This window comes from Strix aluco, chromosome 13 (genome assembly GCF_031877795.1).
Source record: "Strix aluco isolate bStrAlu1 chromosome 13, bStrAlu1.hap1, whole genome shotgun sequence".
NCBI lineage: Eukaryota > Metazoa > Chordata > Aves > Strigiformes > Strigidae > Strix > Strix aluco.
In genome coordinates this window covers 11,794,513-11,806,719 of record NC_133943.1, presented here as the reverse complement: position 1 = coordinate 11,806,719, position 12,207 = coordinate 11,794,513, and the positions used below count along the sequence as shown (strand labels likewise).

Genomic DNA, 12,207 nt, shown 5'->3' with positions numbered 1-12,207 from the left:
GATTGCCATGTGTTTGTGAGTGTTTGGCCATTGCAGTGCTGGATGGGTGAGCGGGTGATGCACCACTGAATCCGGGGGTGGCTGTGCCCCCTCCCGCTGCCTGCTCCTCTCCAGGGAGGAGAGGCAAGCTTGCAGCACGCAGAAGGACTTAGCGGGTGACTCTTGTCCATTTGCCTTCAGCAGGAAAATGCTACAGCATCTCAAGGACGTCTTTGTTGTGTTTCCTATCCCAGCCTGAATGCCAGAGGGGTATTTATTAGCTACAATTCAAAATGCTAATTAATAAAAGTCCTTGACTTTCTCCTCTGGAGAGATTGGTGGGAGCCCTTTCCTGAGCCCCGAGTGCTGGCACTTCGCCAGCTTACCAATAACGAGATGAGAGCTGTGATAGACGGCTGGGCTGGATCAGACGTGATGGCGTGTCTGGGGTTTGGCCGGATGTCATCATTCATCCAGCAGATAAATAATTTTCTCCCGGAATTTGAAAGGGAGCCAGGCCATGAACAGAGTGAAAAAAAAGAAAAGGCAGCTTTTTATGCTGGGTGGCTGAAAGGCGGGAATGAGGGAGAGAAAAAGGACTGATCAGCATGCTCAGAGCCAAGCCAAGCAGCAACTCTCGCGGCACCGTGGCTGGGAGCCTTCCTGCTCCTTGTCCCTCCCTGTCCCTTGCTTCAGCTTCCCTGACTGACACCTCAGGTTGCAGCAAGCCCACGGGAGTGGCAGCTGGTGGCAGTGAAGGGGATGTACCTTTGAGTGCTGTTGGATGCACCCTCTGCTTGCTTTTGTCTGGAGTGCAGGTAGAGGATCCATCTAACCTGCATCACCCCAGGATGTCAAACCACTTTTTGGGGCCACAGTTGACTGCAGTCCGTGGAGATCTGGTTTAACTGCGAAGGATGAAATTAGTCTTTGCATCTGGCAGTGTTTGAGAATGGAAAGAGGAGGTTGGACAGCCCATGTGTCTATCTCCAGGCCCCTGTGGTGTCTGATTTCCCCAGTGTTGGAGCGTTTCATGGGCTGAGCCAGGGCTCTCCTCCTGCTTTCATGCAGTGCAGCTCCCTTCAGTGTCCATTTGCCGGTGTTGGGAGCACCAACAAAACCAGGTCACTGCTGGCTACCAGCCCTGCAAGCTGAGTTCCTCAGCCCTTCTCAATCTCTCGCCTGCTCTACAAGCCCCGGCCCTGCTGCTGGCATGCACAAAGGGAGATTGAGTGGACAGGGACTGAGCAGAGGGGAAAGAGTCAAATGCTGACTTTGTGCATCCTTTTTCCCCCATTGTTTCCAGTTGGGCGGTAGATCACAGCTGAAAGCAGAGCTGAGACAGGAGTCTCCAGCAGTCAGTGGGTGGCAGAGGGAGGTGAAGCCCTTCCTCCACCCCCTCCACACACACCCGCCAACTTTCCAGCGTCTTCCCGCCTGGAGAGACCACTTCAAACAGAAAAGCAGATTGAGGTTGTGGTGTTTCCACTGGCAATGACGACTGGTGGTGTTTGTGACGTGAATCCGTGTCCAGCAAGCTCTGGACTGCGATAACTCAACTGCTTCCACCTTGGAGGGCTGCCTCGTGGTGGGCCAGAGTGGGGCTGTAATCCAGAGGGATTGGTTAAATTTGGGAAGAGGTGACTCCACAGAGCAGGTGGGGGACAGAAGGAGAAGAGAAATGGTTATGGAAAGAAAAATCCTCTGGAAAGTTAGCAATCTGTGGGGATGTGGGATTTTTCTCCCTCATGTTGGATGGAAGCCCTATGAAAACTGTAGTTTCAAAGAAGAGAAATCATCAAATTCCTGCTCCCTGCATATCTCAGCAGGTCTGAGCAGCAGCAGGATGTTTGGCTGTTGAAGTGGGAAGTTGCAGTGTGCACCCCCCCTTACCTCCCATCCACCCTTTTTCAATTTAAATCTGTTTTTAGCCACAGCAGAGAGTTTCTGGAATAAGGCTGGGGAAGTCTGAACGGCTGGGCACAAAGCCACTGCTGAGTCAAGGCGTTCAGCTGCTCACTCTCTTCGCCAGCTGAATTTCGGCTCTGCGACATATGGGAGCCCAGGTTAACTCAGTAGTGAAGCAAGGTCTGAAGTGGTTACTTAATAGTTGTCCACCGTGTACAAGCGGGGTGTGCTGGGGAAGGAGCCGTCATCATGCTGCTTCCCAGAGGCTGCAGAGCTGCTGTCCTCTGTATAGGAGGTACCCCTGGCCATGAGAAACGTCTTTCATTAAAAGCATCTTTCATTGTTTTCTTTTTGGTAGCTGAGCATCCCATCATATATAAGCCACTTCAAGTTGATGTTTTGAACCTTTTAGCCTATGAACATGATTTTTTTTTCCGGTGGGGACATAGGCACCTGTAAAACAGATTTACTATCTCTTAACATGCTTAAAAGGTGTCCTTGAGCATCCTCCTTGCTTCCTCTGGGGGCTGTGGATTCAGTTTGAAAGCTACCAGCTTCAGAAGTTCTTGAGGTCTTCAAAGCATGTAAATTCCTTGTTGCTCAAATATCTTCGTCCTTATGTGCTGGGTCTGTCTGAGTCCAGCAAGTCTCCTGCAAAGGGGGGGCAGGGCTGAAAGGCTGTTGTGGGCTCCCTGGCTGCCCAGACAGCACGCTGAGGATTGGGGAGGGCAGCAGTCCTGGCCCCAGGGCTCTCTGAAGGCTTGTTAAGGGCTCATGACCTCTACAAAAGCAGATGATAGTGGAGGTGGAGCCCATGTCTCAGCAGAGGTGGCGGTGAGTGGGATTACATCTGTGCCCATCCTGTCTTTGGAGTCCCCAGCTGGGGGTTTGGCTGTTGAACTTCAGCTGCTGCTCCTCCCTGCTCGCTGAGGTTGTTTGACTTTCCCAGCCACTACCACCCAAATAGGTGTACTGGGAGCAGTGCTTTCCACCTGCTGGGTGGGCCATGGGGTGGTGGGAACCAGAGAAACCCCACATCTAACTTGCCTAGCCTGCAGATGGATGAGAAACCTCCTCCTGCCACCGCTAAGCAAACATCCTCCGGGAAAGGCGTTGTGCACATTGCCTGAGCTGCTGCTTCCCAGATTAGCTGATCTTCAAAGCCCTTTGCATGCAGCCAGAGTGGGTGGCTTTCCCTGACGCCGTCTCAGCCAGCAGTGTTGCTGCGGGACTGTGCTCTGCTTTAGAAGGTGGCCTCTGGGGCTTGGTCCTCTCGTGGCAGGATGGCAGCCCGGGCCAGGGAAGGGGGTGGCCCTCTGGCCTTGATCTGCTAACACAAGGTCCCACTCACAGCAGCAGGTCCCTGCCCCAGCTTCCCAGCACTCCTGGGTCTTGGTGACTGCTTCTGCTGCCATGGTTTATGGTTATACATCCCAAAGACCTTGAAAGTGGAGAGGGGAAGCACTGAGGAGCTACGTTTTCATTCCAGTGATGTCTTCCATCTTCGGCACTGAGCTGTAGGCAGGCACAGAGCCACCCTGAGGATTTTGATCCAAAGCACTGACTTGTGCTTCGCTTCTGCCTGCCAGGAAGCATGAGCAGCACTCATGGCCAGGGTCCTTCCGTGGTGGCCTGAAGCCCAGCTGGCCTTTGCCACCACACGGCAGAAGCTGGAGAGATTTGTTTGCCATCTCAGCAGAAGTTTCACTACAGTTTCCATACCCCCAGCAGAGGGGCTGCCTCTCCTCCCCTCCTTCTCCTAGCTTACTGGAGAATGGCTCCTTTTCTCCTTGCTCCACAAACCTGGCCTGCCAGAGCTCTCTGTTCCTCCAGGGCACCAGCAAAATGTCCCTGTCACTTTGGCTGCTGCTTGTGGCTGCAGTATTGCAGCTCCTCAGGGCAAACACACCCAGGGCAAGCTCCACTTGCATCAGGGCCGTTGATGGCAGCCAAAGTCTGGGACAGATTTTAAAAATTATTTTCTTCCTTCCTTTATGTATGTGTGGGTACCCTCTGAGCTCACATCCCCAGCTTTCCTTCCTGCTATTTCTCCCAAACAGACGTTGGCTAAAGGGAGAGAATTTTAGGGTGTTTCAAGGGCAGTTCAGCTCTGCTGCTATAAACGTTTTCTTTGCTGGGGTGAAGGACCAAGTGCAGAGGGAGTAACCCTGCTCCTCCCTGCACACATCAGGGGAAGCATCACCAGAGAGAGAAAGAGGACGGGCAGGATCCTGGTCCCAGGCTGAATCCTCGCTGCTGCTGAGTCAGCAAAGGGCTGCTACTGCTGAGGGGCTGCCTGTGCCACTTGGACTGGAAGGTGCATGACAATGAGCTGGGACCTGACCAGATGAGGAAAGCATATGATGCTAATGAGGTTATGCCTGCAGCAACTTTAGCAGCCCATCGTCATTCTATTAACGCTGAAGCCCTGGCGATGTGCAGTTAGGTGGGGGTGATGCTGCCAGTCGCAGTAATGGATTGTTTCCTGCACACAGACTGACAGGGACTCCAGGCAGGCACCAGCCCCAATAAATCACAAAAGGGAGAACTGGGCTAAAATGAGACTCGGGCCTTATGTGCTCTGACTGCCAGCTTGTCTCCCACAGGGGCTGACTGAAAGGCCCTGCTTAGGGTCACAGTGCTGGCAGCCATTGGCGAGTAAAAGATTTGTGTTTGGTCCAAAGTGCCAGAAGAGGACACTGGACAGAAGCACGTTTCCATCATTGCAACAGGGAGAAAATCTGCTCCTTTCCTTTGTTTCCATGAATTGGAAGTGCAAACTTGTAGCCAGCGTTTTCCAGAAGTGAGTCTCTTCTCTTCCTGCTTCCCCATAGCTTTTTGTGTACTTACCTTTCCTTGTAGTTGAGCTGTGCCAGGAGCAAAGTCACATGTCACCCTTGTGGGGTGTTTGGCAGGTAATAAGGGCATGAACTCCTGGGCTAGGTGTCAGGGGATTTAATAGAAAAAGGGGACGCTCAGGTCCCTGCTCCATAGAGTGGCTATGATAGAGTGGCTGCCCCATCTAGGAAGCCATTTCAGGAGCTTTTGCTGGTAAACTAGAGATCCCTGAGTTGATGGATCTTGGTTTGGATAAGGATGCTTGCTGGCTTGTGGTTTTTGAGCTGTGTCCTGCTATCCAGACAAATTACAGCTTGTATAATGAATTGCTTGTTTTGCAGTTTTCCTGATGCCTACGTGCAGATTCACCAGGAGCTCAGGCTAGATCTCAGCTCCAAAATAGTGGTCTCCTTCACTCTCTGCTGAGAACTGTCTTTCCTAGATGACAGCAGACAGAAATATCAGAAGGGCTGAATCCACTCTGCAAAAATACACTTTGTGCCAGTGCAAACCCCTTGCATGGACAGAGTACTTGATTTTCTATGCTAACAGGGCAGCTTTCTGAGCCCAAAGGTTCAGCTTGGCCGACTCTCCAGTGGTTAAACACAGGGGTAGTGCTGGCACTGCAGCGTGGGGGACAGGGGCTCCATTCAGCACTCTGTGGAGCATTTGCTAAACATCAGTTCTCCCAAACAAGAGCTCTGTTATACCCCATTTCTCAGTCTCTCTCTCCTGCATAAACTTTGCTAACATCTCCAAGCTTGCTGAATATTTACAAGATGAACTACCTCCTGATAGCTATTTTGATGACATTACTGTATTATAGAAGGATTTTTTTTTACAGAAGCTAGATTTTTTTCTGTAGGAGATGTTTTCTTGGAACAGTGACCTCCCTCAAATCTGTCTCATCTTGCATGTTGATCGTGACTCCTGTGTGGTTGGCTTTACAGCAGCTGGAGTTGTCTTCCTTGTGTTGGTGCTGCACTGTCCCTCTCCTGCTCCATGAACTGGCTGTGGGGCAGCGGGGGTGGTGCTGAGGTCCCCAAGCCGCATGTCTGGTCACCTTTGTCCCGTGAGTCCCACTGCAACATGGGCTCTTCTGCGTGGCAACCTCAGAGCCACCTCCCTGCATCACACAGCAGTCTGCCTAGCCTAGCAGCTACCAAACATGAGTGCCTTAGGAAAGAGTTTAAAGTCAAGGAAGCTTATAAATCTCTTCTTTAGACATTGTTCTAGCCTTTAGAATTTTCCTGGTTTTATAATTAATGGCTTTTAATGAACATTTCTTGCCTGAATTATGACCTTCTAAGTCCATGAAGACTTTTAGTGTCCACAGCATCCTACGTATTGTTGAAGAACAGACTGTGTTTGTTCTTAATCTACCCCCCAAGCTGTTAGCTTTGCCTCATGCCTTTGCCGCAGTCTTATGCTCCCCATCTCACTCCTTCCCATCACTGGATCCAGAGGGATGCTGCCTGATACACTAGAAAAGATGCTTGAATAACCTGATTCTCTTTTCCTAAAAAAAGGTGGCATGGGGATTATTAATTGGTTTTAAGAGTTCTCCACATGTAGAAGTTTCCTTTCAGGATTGCACTGGGGGATGATTAGGTTCTTGAAGGACACTTTGCTGAGTCCACTGCACCCTGTCTTGTGGGCTCAGTGCTTTAAGTGAGACTCTTACCATCAGTGTTCCCAACAAGGAGCTGGGAAAGTCCTGGGATACAGGTGGAGAACTGGCCCTGGGTTTTACCACCTGGGAAACTTTGTGGGGCTGGTTGGTGGCACAGAGTCACATCTGTGTATTCGTGCTCTGTAATTGTGCTGTGAGTGCCTGGCTCATCTGCACAGCTTGGCTGTTGTGGGCGTGAGTGGCCTTTCCTTCTTCTCTTCTTCTGAAGCCACCGGTTTCCAGGAAGCCGTGCATGCAAGCTCTGCTGCGTGCCTTTCTCTGGCCATAGGGAATGGAGGAGGAGGAGGAGATGCTGCCGGGAGTTTATTGCTGTTTCCTGTCTTGTCTGAATTCTTGTCCCCTCTGAGGTGGTGGGCTGGGACTGCTGGTCTTCAGACCTGCAGTTCTTTGTATCCGTGCCAGAAACAACCCAGCAGTAAAGTGAAATTGCAGCTCCTTCCTTGCCCCCTCACTCAGACAGAGCAGCCGGTGAAAGGAAACAGGGGGGATGAGTTACAGTAATAGGTTTAGCAGATGGCAAGTGAAAAAACCCAGTTATTTCCATCAGCACCCTCCTGTCAGCATGAGGGTGCCATGCCCACCTGCTGATCTCCAGCATGCTCATCTGGCCTTGCTTCACTTCCCTTCCCTGTCGTACCACTGGACTGGGGCAAATTTAATGGGGCTTACTAATAAACTCTGATTTAGCTCTGCAATGCAGTCTCTGTTTACAGATGTCTTTGGGATGCTCTGTCCAGTAGATTCCTCCATTGGTCTCTGTACCTGGGACATGATATTCAGGTCTTTGCACAGTCTGTGGTCTCTGAGCTTAACAGAGAGTCTCCAGTTTCTACATAACAATATGTCCCATTTGTTTCTAGTTCATCTTTGTTGCATTTCATTTAATTTTATTGATAGCTCCATGGATGAGTAGCAGAGGTTTAAGGTGCAAAGGGAAGGAGGGACCAGGAGGATAAGGCATTGCAAGCAGAACACATTGCCAGGATGGGTGGGCAGTCTTTGAAGTCAGCCGAGTCCCTACATCACCCAATCGTTCTAGGGGAATGAAATGTCTGCAGTAATTATGGTCTGAAAATGCAGATAATCTTGAAAGAGAACAAAGCATGGCCCAGCTCTGGCTGGCTTTCCTCCTGAGCATGAAGGGATTTGGCCTGAAAACAAAGGGGAGGGAGGGTCCCCTTACCACAAGGTGGATGTTTTCCTCCTTGGAGACTCCAGTGCGTGCTCTGTGCTTCTTACTCTTCCTGGAAGTAACAAGGATCGATGCATGTCTCCTGGTAGGAGAATATTTCATCTTGGCCGGATGGTCTTGATCTGTCACCATGTGAGTCTGAGGAGTGGGGAAAGCAGTCTCCTCCGTAAGTGAACAGGGAGCAGGTTACCATCACCCCACATTACAGCAGCATTTCAAGGCCACAGTGATGAATTACGTGAAAGTGTTGACAGGCCTTTTGTAGCATCACAGACCATTGTGGTTGGGCTGGGGACAGGGCTGGTGCATTTGTTTGGGTTTCAGGCTGGCTGGGTGTCTTGGTTTGTTACCCATGATTTTTTGAGGCTTGTCTGGGCCCATATTTTCCTTGATTTGGTGCTTGGTTTTTAATCATGAAATGCCCCAGATGTCATTGTGCCTGAAGAGTTTTGTTTTTGTGCCCTGGGTTTGAGGCTGTTCAGCAACCATGTTTCTTGACAACACTCAAATAAGAGAAGGGACCCAGGACCTGTGGTTTCTAACCCATCTCATCAGCGGTGTGGCCAGCACTGGCCATAGCGAGAGGACTTGGGCTGAAGCTACATCATTTCCTCCTCATAACCACCAATAGCTCCTGCTTGCTGTGTCCTGGAGGCACTTCTTCTGCTGCACAGCCCTTGTGTTCATCCTTTCTACAACATTTTAATGACTTTTCCTGTTTTGGGGTGTAAATGTTTGCCCTTCCCAAACTGCTCTCTATCCTTGTCCCCAAAAAAAGCATGGGACATGGAGGAACTTCAGTATCTTCCTCTGTCTTCAAACTGGTGTCCACTTCTATGGGAGCTGCAGTCTGTGCTGGGAGCAGTTCTGGGGATTTGGGCTTCCCCAGCTCCTGACTCTGCTGCCAGATCATCCCAATCAACCCACCTTTGCCAAGTGACATGGTGGGAGTTGTGGCTGCCAGATCAAGCCACCCAGGAGGCCAGGCCAGCAACCGAGCCTCACCCTGTGAAAGACAAAAGCATTACATTACTAAAAGAATGGAGGGGAGAGATGGGCTGTTTGCAAGGTGGGTGATACTCCATGTCACCCATGGAGACGTTAGCTGGTTGAGGGAGGTCAGCAGCCCCACCAGGGCCAGTACTGCTGTGCCTTCCTGGGTGGGTTTGCCACTTGGCCAACAATCCAACTGCCTCGTCCCTCTGCTGACGCTCTTCCTTCTCTTTTTCAGGGAGCCCATTGGAAAGAAGAGGTCTGGTAAGGACTCCTTTCCTCTCTGCTGGTTCCACCAGCTCCTCCTTTTACCCACAGCCATGGTGTCCTGGAATGGGTCAAGGGCCTAGCCCCATGGTGACCCAAACCCCTGCTGTGCTCCCCAGTGGGGTTTCCCAACACAGTGTGCCCCCTCCATTCACCCAGGATTTCACTGCAGCCTCCAAGTCCTGTTCCCACATCCCCTGCGCCTCCTGTGGCTCTCCTGAAGGTGGGACAGACGCCTGCAGCTCTCCACGCTGTGCTGGCCTCCCTGTTCACACATTAATCGAGTTGTTGTCACCATTGCTGCCACCCCTGAGTTTATTTCCCTCCCCACCTCATGCCTTGTCTCCCATCATTTTGTTCCTCCATCAGGGTTTATCCAGAGAACGGCCTCTTTCCTGCAGAGAGGTAGTAACAGCCGCTTGCTACCTGGCCCTTGCTCTTGCTTTGCCTTTCGCCGGGGCACACCTGCTCGGGCTGGGTGGCCAAGCCCCTTGCAAGAAGCTGTCACATCCCCCGTAGCTTTCTGTAGCAGCTGGTGGACACGGGGCAGTAGTGGAGAGGAGGTACAGTGGGCTGGGACTGGTTCTTGGCTGTTGGTGCAGCTCCATGTTCAGGACAGGTCTTGGGTGAAGGGCAGGGCTTGGTCTGCAGCCAGGATGATGGGGATGCAAAATTTCCCAAATCCAGAGGAGCATCTGAGCTGCATGGTGATCAGCATGAGGTTGAAAGTCTCCTGATGCAGTAGTATGTTCTGTTTCATGATTGCACCAGCTGGGACCCTTTGGGTGGATGGTTGGGTCTGGAATGCTCTACCCCTGCTCCTCAAGAGAGGGGAACATGTCTGAAAGACCCCTTAGTTGGTGTGTTTTAGTGGTTATCTGAGCTTCCCAGAAAGAGGAGAAGGAGAGAGGAGGGGAAGAGCCTTCAATCCATGGATTAGGGAGGGCATCTTTCATCTACTGGAGCCACAGAAGGTATAAAAATAGCACGAGGGTCTTTGGGAAGGAAGGTCTGAATTTTGGCTTGATGGAGATTCTGCTGAAATAGGTTGTGGAAAGGTTTTTGACCAGAGGGTTGGCACTGCCATAAACTGCGTAAGCAAATTCACTTGTAGATGAGTGGGTTCCTCTTGGAGGAGAGAGAAAAGGTACAGGGGAGACTCAAAGATTTAATTCCACTTTCTTTTCCACTGGAGCTGCAGGTCATCCATCCCTCAAGAACTGATGGTGACCCAGCGTCTTGACTGAGACTGGTTGTGGAATGTGTATGAAAAGCTCAGATGTTGTCTGCTTGAACAGTGGTTCCTAGTTTTGGTCTGTTCTCATGGGCAGGTCACAACCGGTACTCTCCTGATTCAACTAGCAACTAGTCAGTATGGTTAAAACCTTTGGACAACGTTTTCTTCTCAAACTCTGACTGCTGCAAGGTGTGTCTGTCAAAGCTGGAACTTGGGATGGTCATTCTATAGCTCTCATGAACCAGTTACAAGCACAGACTGCAGTTTTTGTACTAACTTTCTTGTGCTGAAGAGGTGGTCTTCAACTAGCTTGGAGGCAGAGAGAACTGTCTGGCTATGGGTGGGGACAAAAACAGGCTGCATTTTTTTTCCTTCTCTTTTGAGAAAACAGAGGTAAAATAAAGATACAGTTATCTCCTATCATCTTGGAAACTTCTCTTCTGTGCTGGCTCAGCAGGAACATTTGTTGAGTAAGGGAAGGGTGTTATATTTCCCTATGAGCTCAGTGAAGTTTAGATCACTGTGAATCCTGTCCACTTACATTAGGCAAAAGAAAAGAAGGCCTCTCTAGGGTAGAGAAGAAGAGAAGGAAAATTTCTGATGCATTATTCAGTTCTTTGAGTGCAAAATTCAATTTAAGGATGTTGACTGTTAGAGAAGTAGGAACTTTTCTCCTGCTTGTGTACACAGCTTCGTCCTGCCTTCCCACTGCAGGTTTATGGGCAGCTTCACTCTGCCATCCTCTTGGCATGATGAGTTTGTGACACAGGGATGCTGCTGAGGTCAAAGAGAAAATGCTCTTTGGGATGCTCTTTGCTTGGCACCATTAAGAGGGAGGCAACAGGGAGAGTTTGGGTAACGTCCAAGCCAGAGCCTGCTCTGGCAGGGCAGGGTGTGATGTTTTGCCCATGCACCTGACATACGTGCAGTAGCCATCAGGGAAAGATGTTTGCATGCAGTAACATTACAAAGGACTGATGCCTTGTGCCAGACATGTTCAGAGACTCCTCTCACTGTCTTGTATTTTCTGGCAGCAGAAACAGAGTTTGGTTGTGCTGCTGTCACCCTGACTCGTCTTACACTGACTCCTCTTACACCTTGAGGAAGTCCCTGATGTTTCATTGGTTCCTCAAGCCAGGTCTGCTTTGAGGTAGCAAATATGCAGCAAGGCACAGAAAAGATTCATTCAATACAGGATCTCCCTGAGGAGGGGACATCCAATAGCCGCTAACAAACGAAAATCACAAGAATTTTCCAATAAGCAATTTCTCCCACCATTGCCAAAGAGGAGGCGAACTGCTCTTCAGGAGAGCATTGGAAAGAGCTCCCAAGCTCCTGGCAACAGCAAGCCCTGTTTTGAAATGGGATTTAAACAAACACTGGGATGTGAGGTGGATTAAAGTGCTGCCTGCTCTCAACCTCCTGTGATGAGCAAGAGACTCAAGTGACATTGGATGTTGTGAGGAGGGCCTGATGTGGGTGAGCATTGGAAATAAAATCTGCTTCCTCTGCTTAGTTTTTTTACCAGTATTTGTAACCCCACATGTCTGTGAGCCTTAGACATGGGCCCAGGCTCCATACAGCCTGCAACTTGTGGGGGGGTGGATTATTCCCCAGACTCTGGTACTCTGAAGACTGACTTGGCTACTGATTTAGGTACGTCTAAAAGTAGTCATCATATCAGTGCCCAAGGCTGTTTTGAGCATTTCTATTCTCTCTTCCTCTTGCAGTTCAACAGAAAGCACAGATGGAGAGTCATGGGTTTGTTGCAGCACTGACTTAGTGCAAGGGAACCTGAAACTGTCTCCAGAGTTTATATTTGGGTGGAGCTGCCCAAGGAGGCTGGCAGAGAGCTCCAGTATCCCCCTGCCAGTTTTATTTTAGATGTTTTCTTGTGTGGCCATGTCCCTTTTGCTGTGCTATGTAATGTGCCTTCAATGATGTAGAGACCCCAGACCACAGTATTCAATCTAATGATAGACAGTGAAAATACAGTTCTCATATCCTACAGCAGCCATAGGGGGACCTTTCTAAAACTCTGCTGGTGAATGGCATTTCCATGTGATTATTTTCCAGTTCTGGAAAAAACCCTGGAGAGAT

At 50.1% G+C, this 12,207-nt stretch overlaps 1 protein-coding gene across 2 annotated transcripts in view; it reads left to right on the top strand.

Moving 5' to 3' along the window:
• SH3PXD2B (SH3 and PX domains 2B) overlaps positions 1-12,207 on the top strand; it is a 79,199-nt gene that overhangs the window by 51,253 nt on the left and 15,739 nt on the right. For both annotated transcript variants that reach the window (XM_074838783.1, XM_074838782.1), the window contains exon 6: positions 8,842-8,867. In XM_074838783.1, the coding sequence (XP_074694884.1) occupies positions 8,842-8,867 (26 nt within the window). The remainder of the gene's footprint in view (positions 1-8,841; positions 8,868-12,207) is intronic.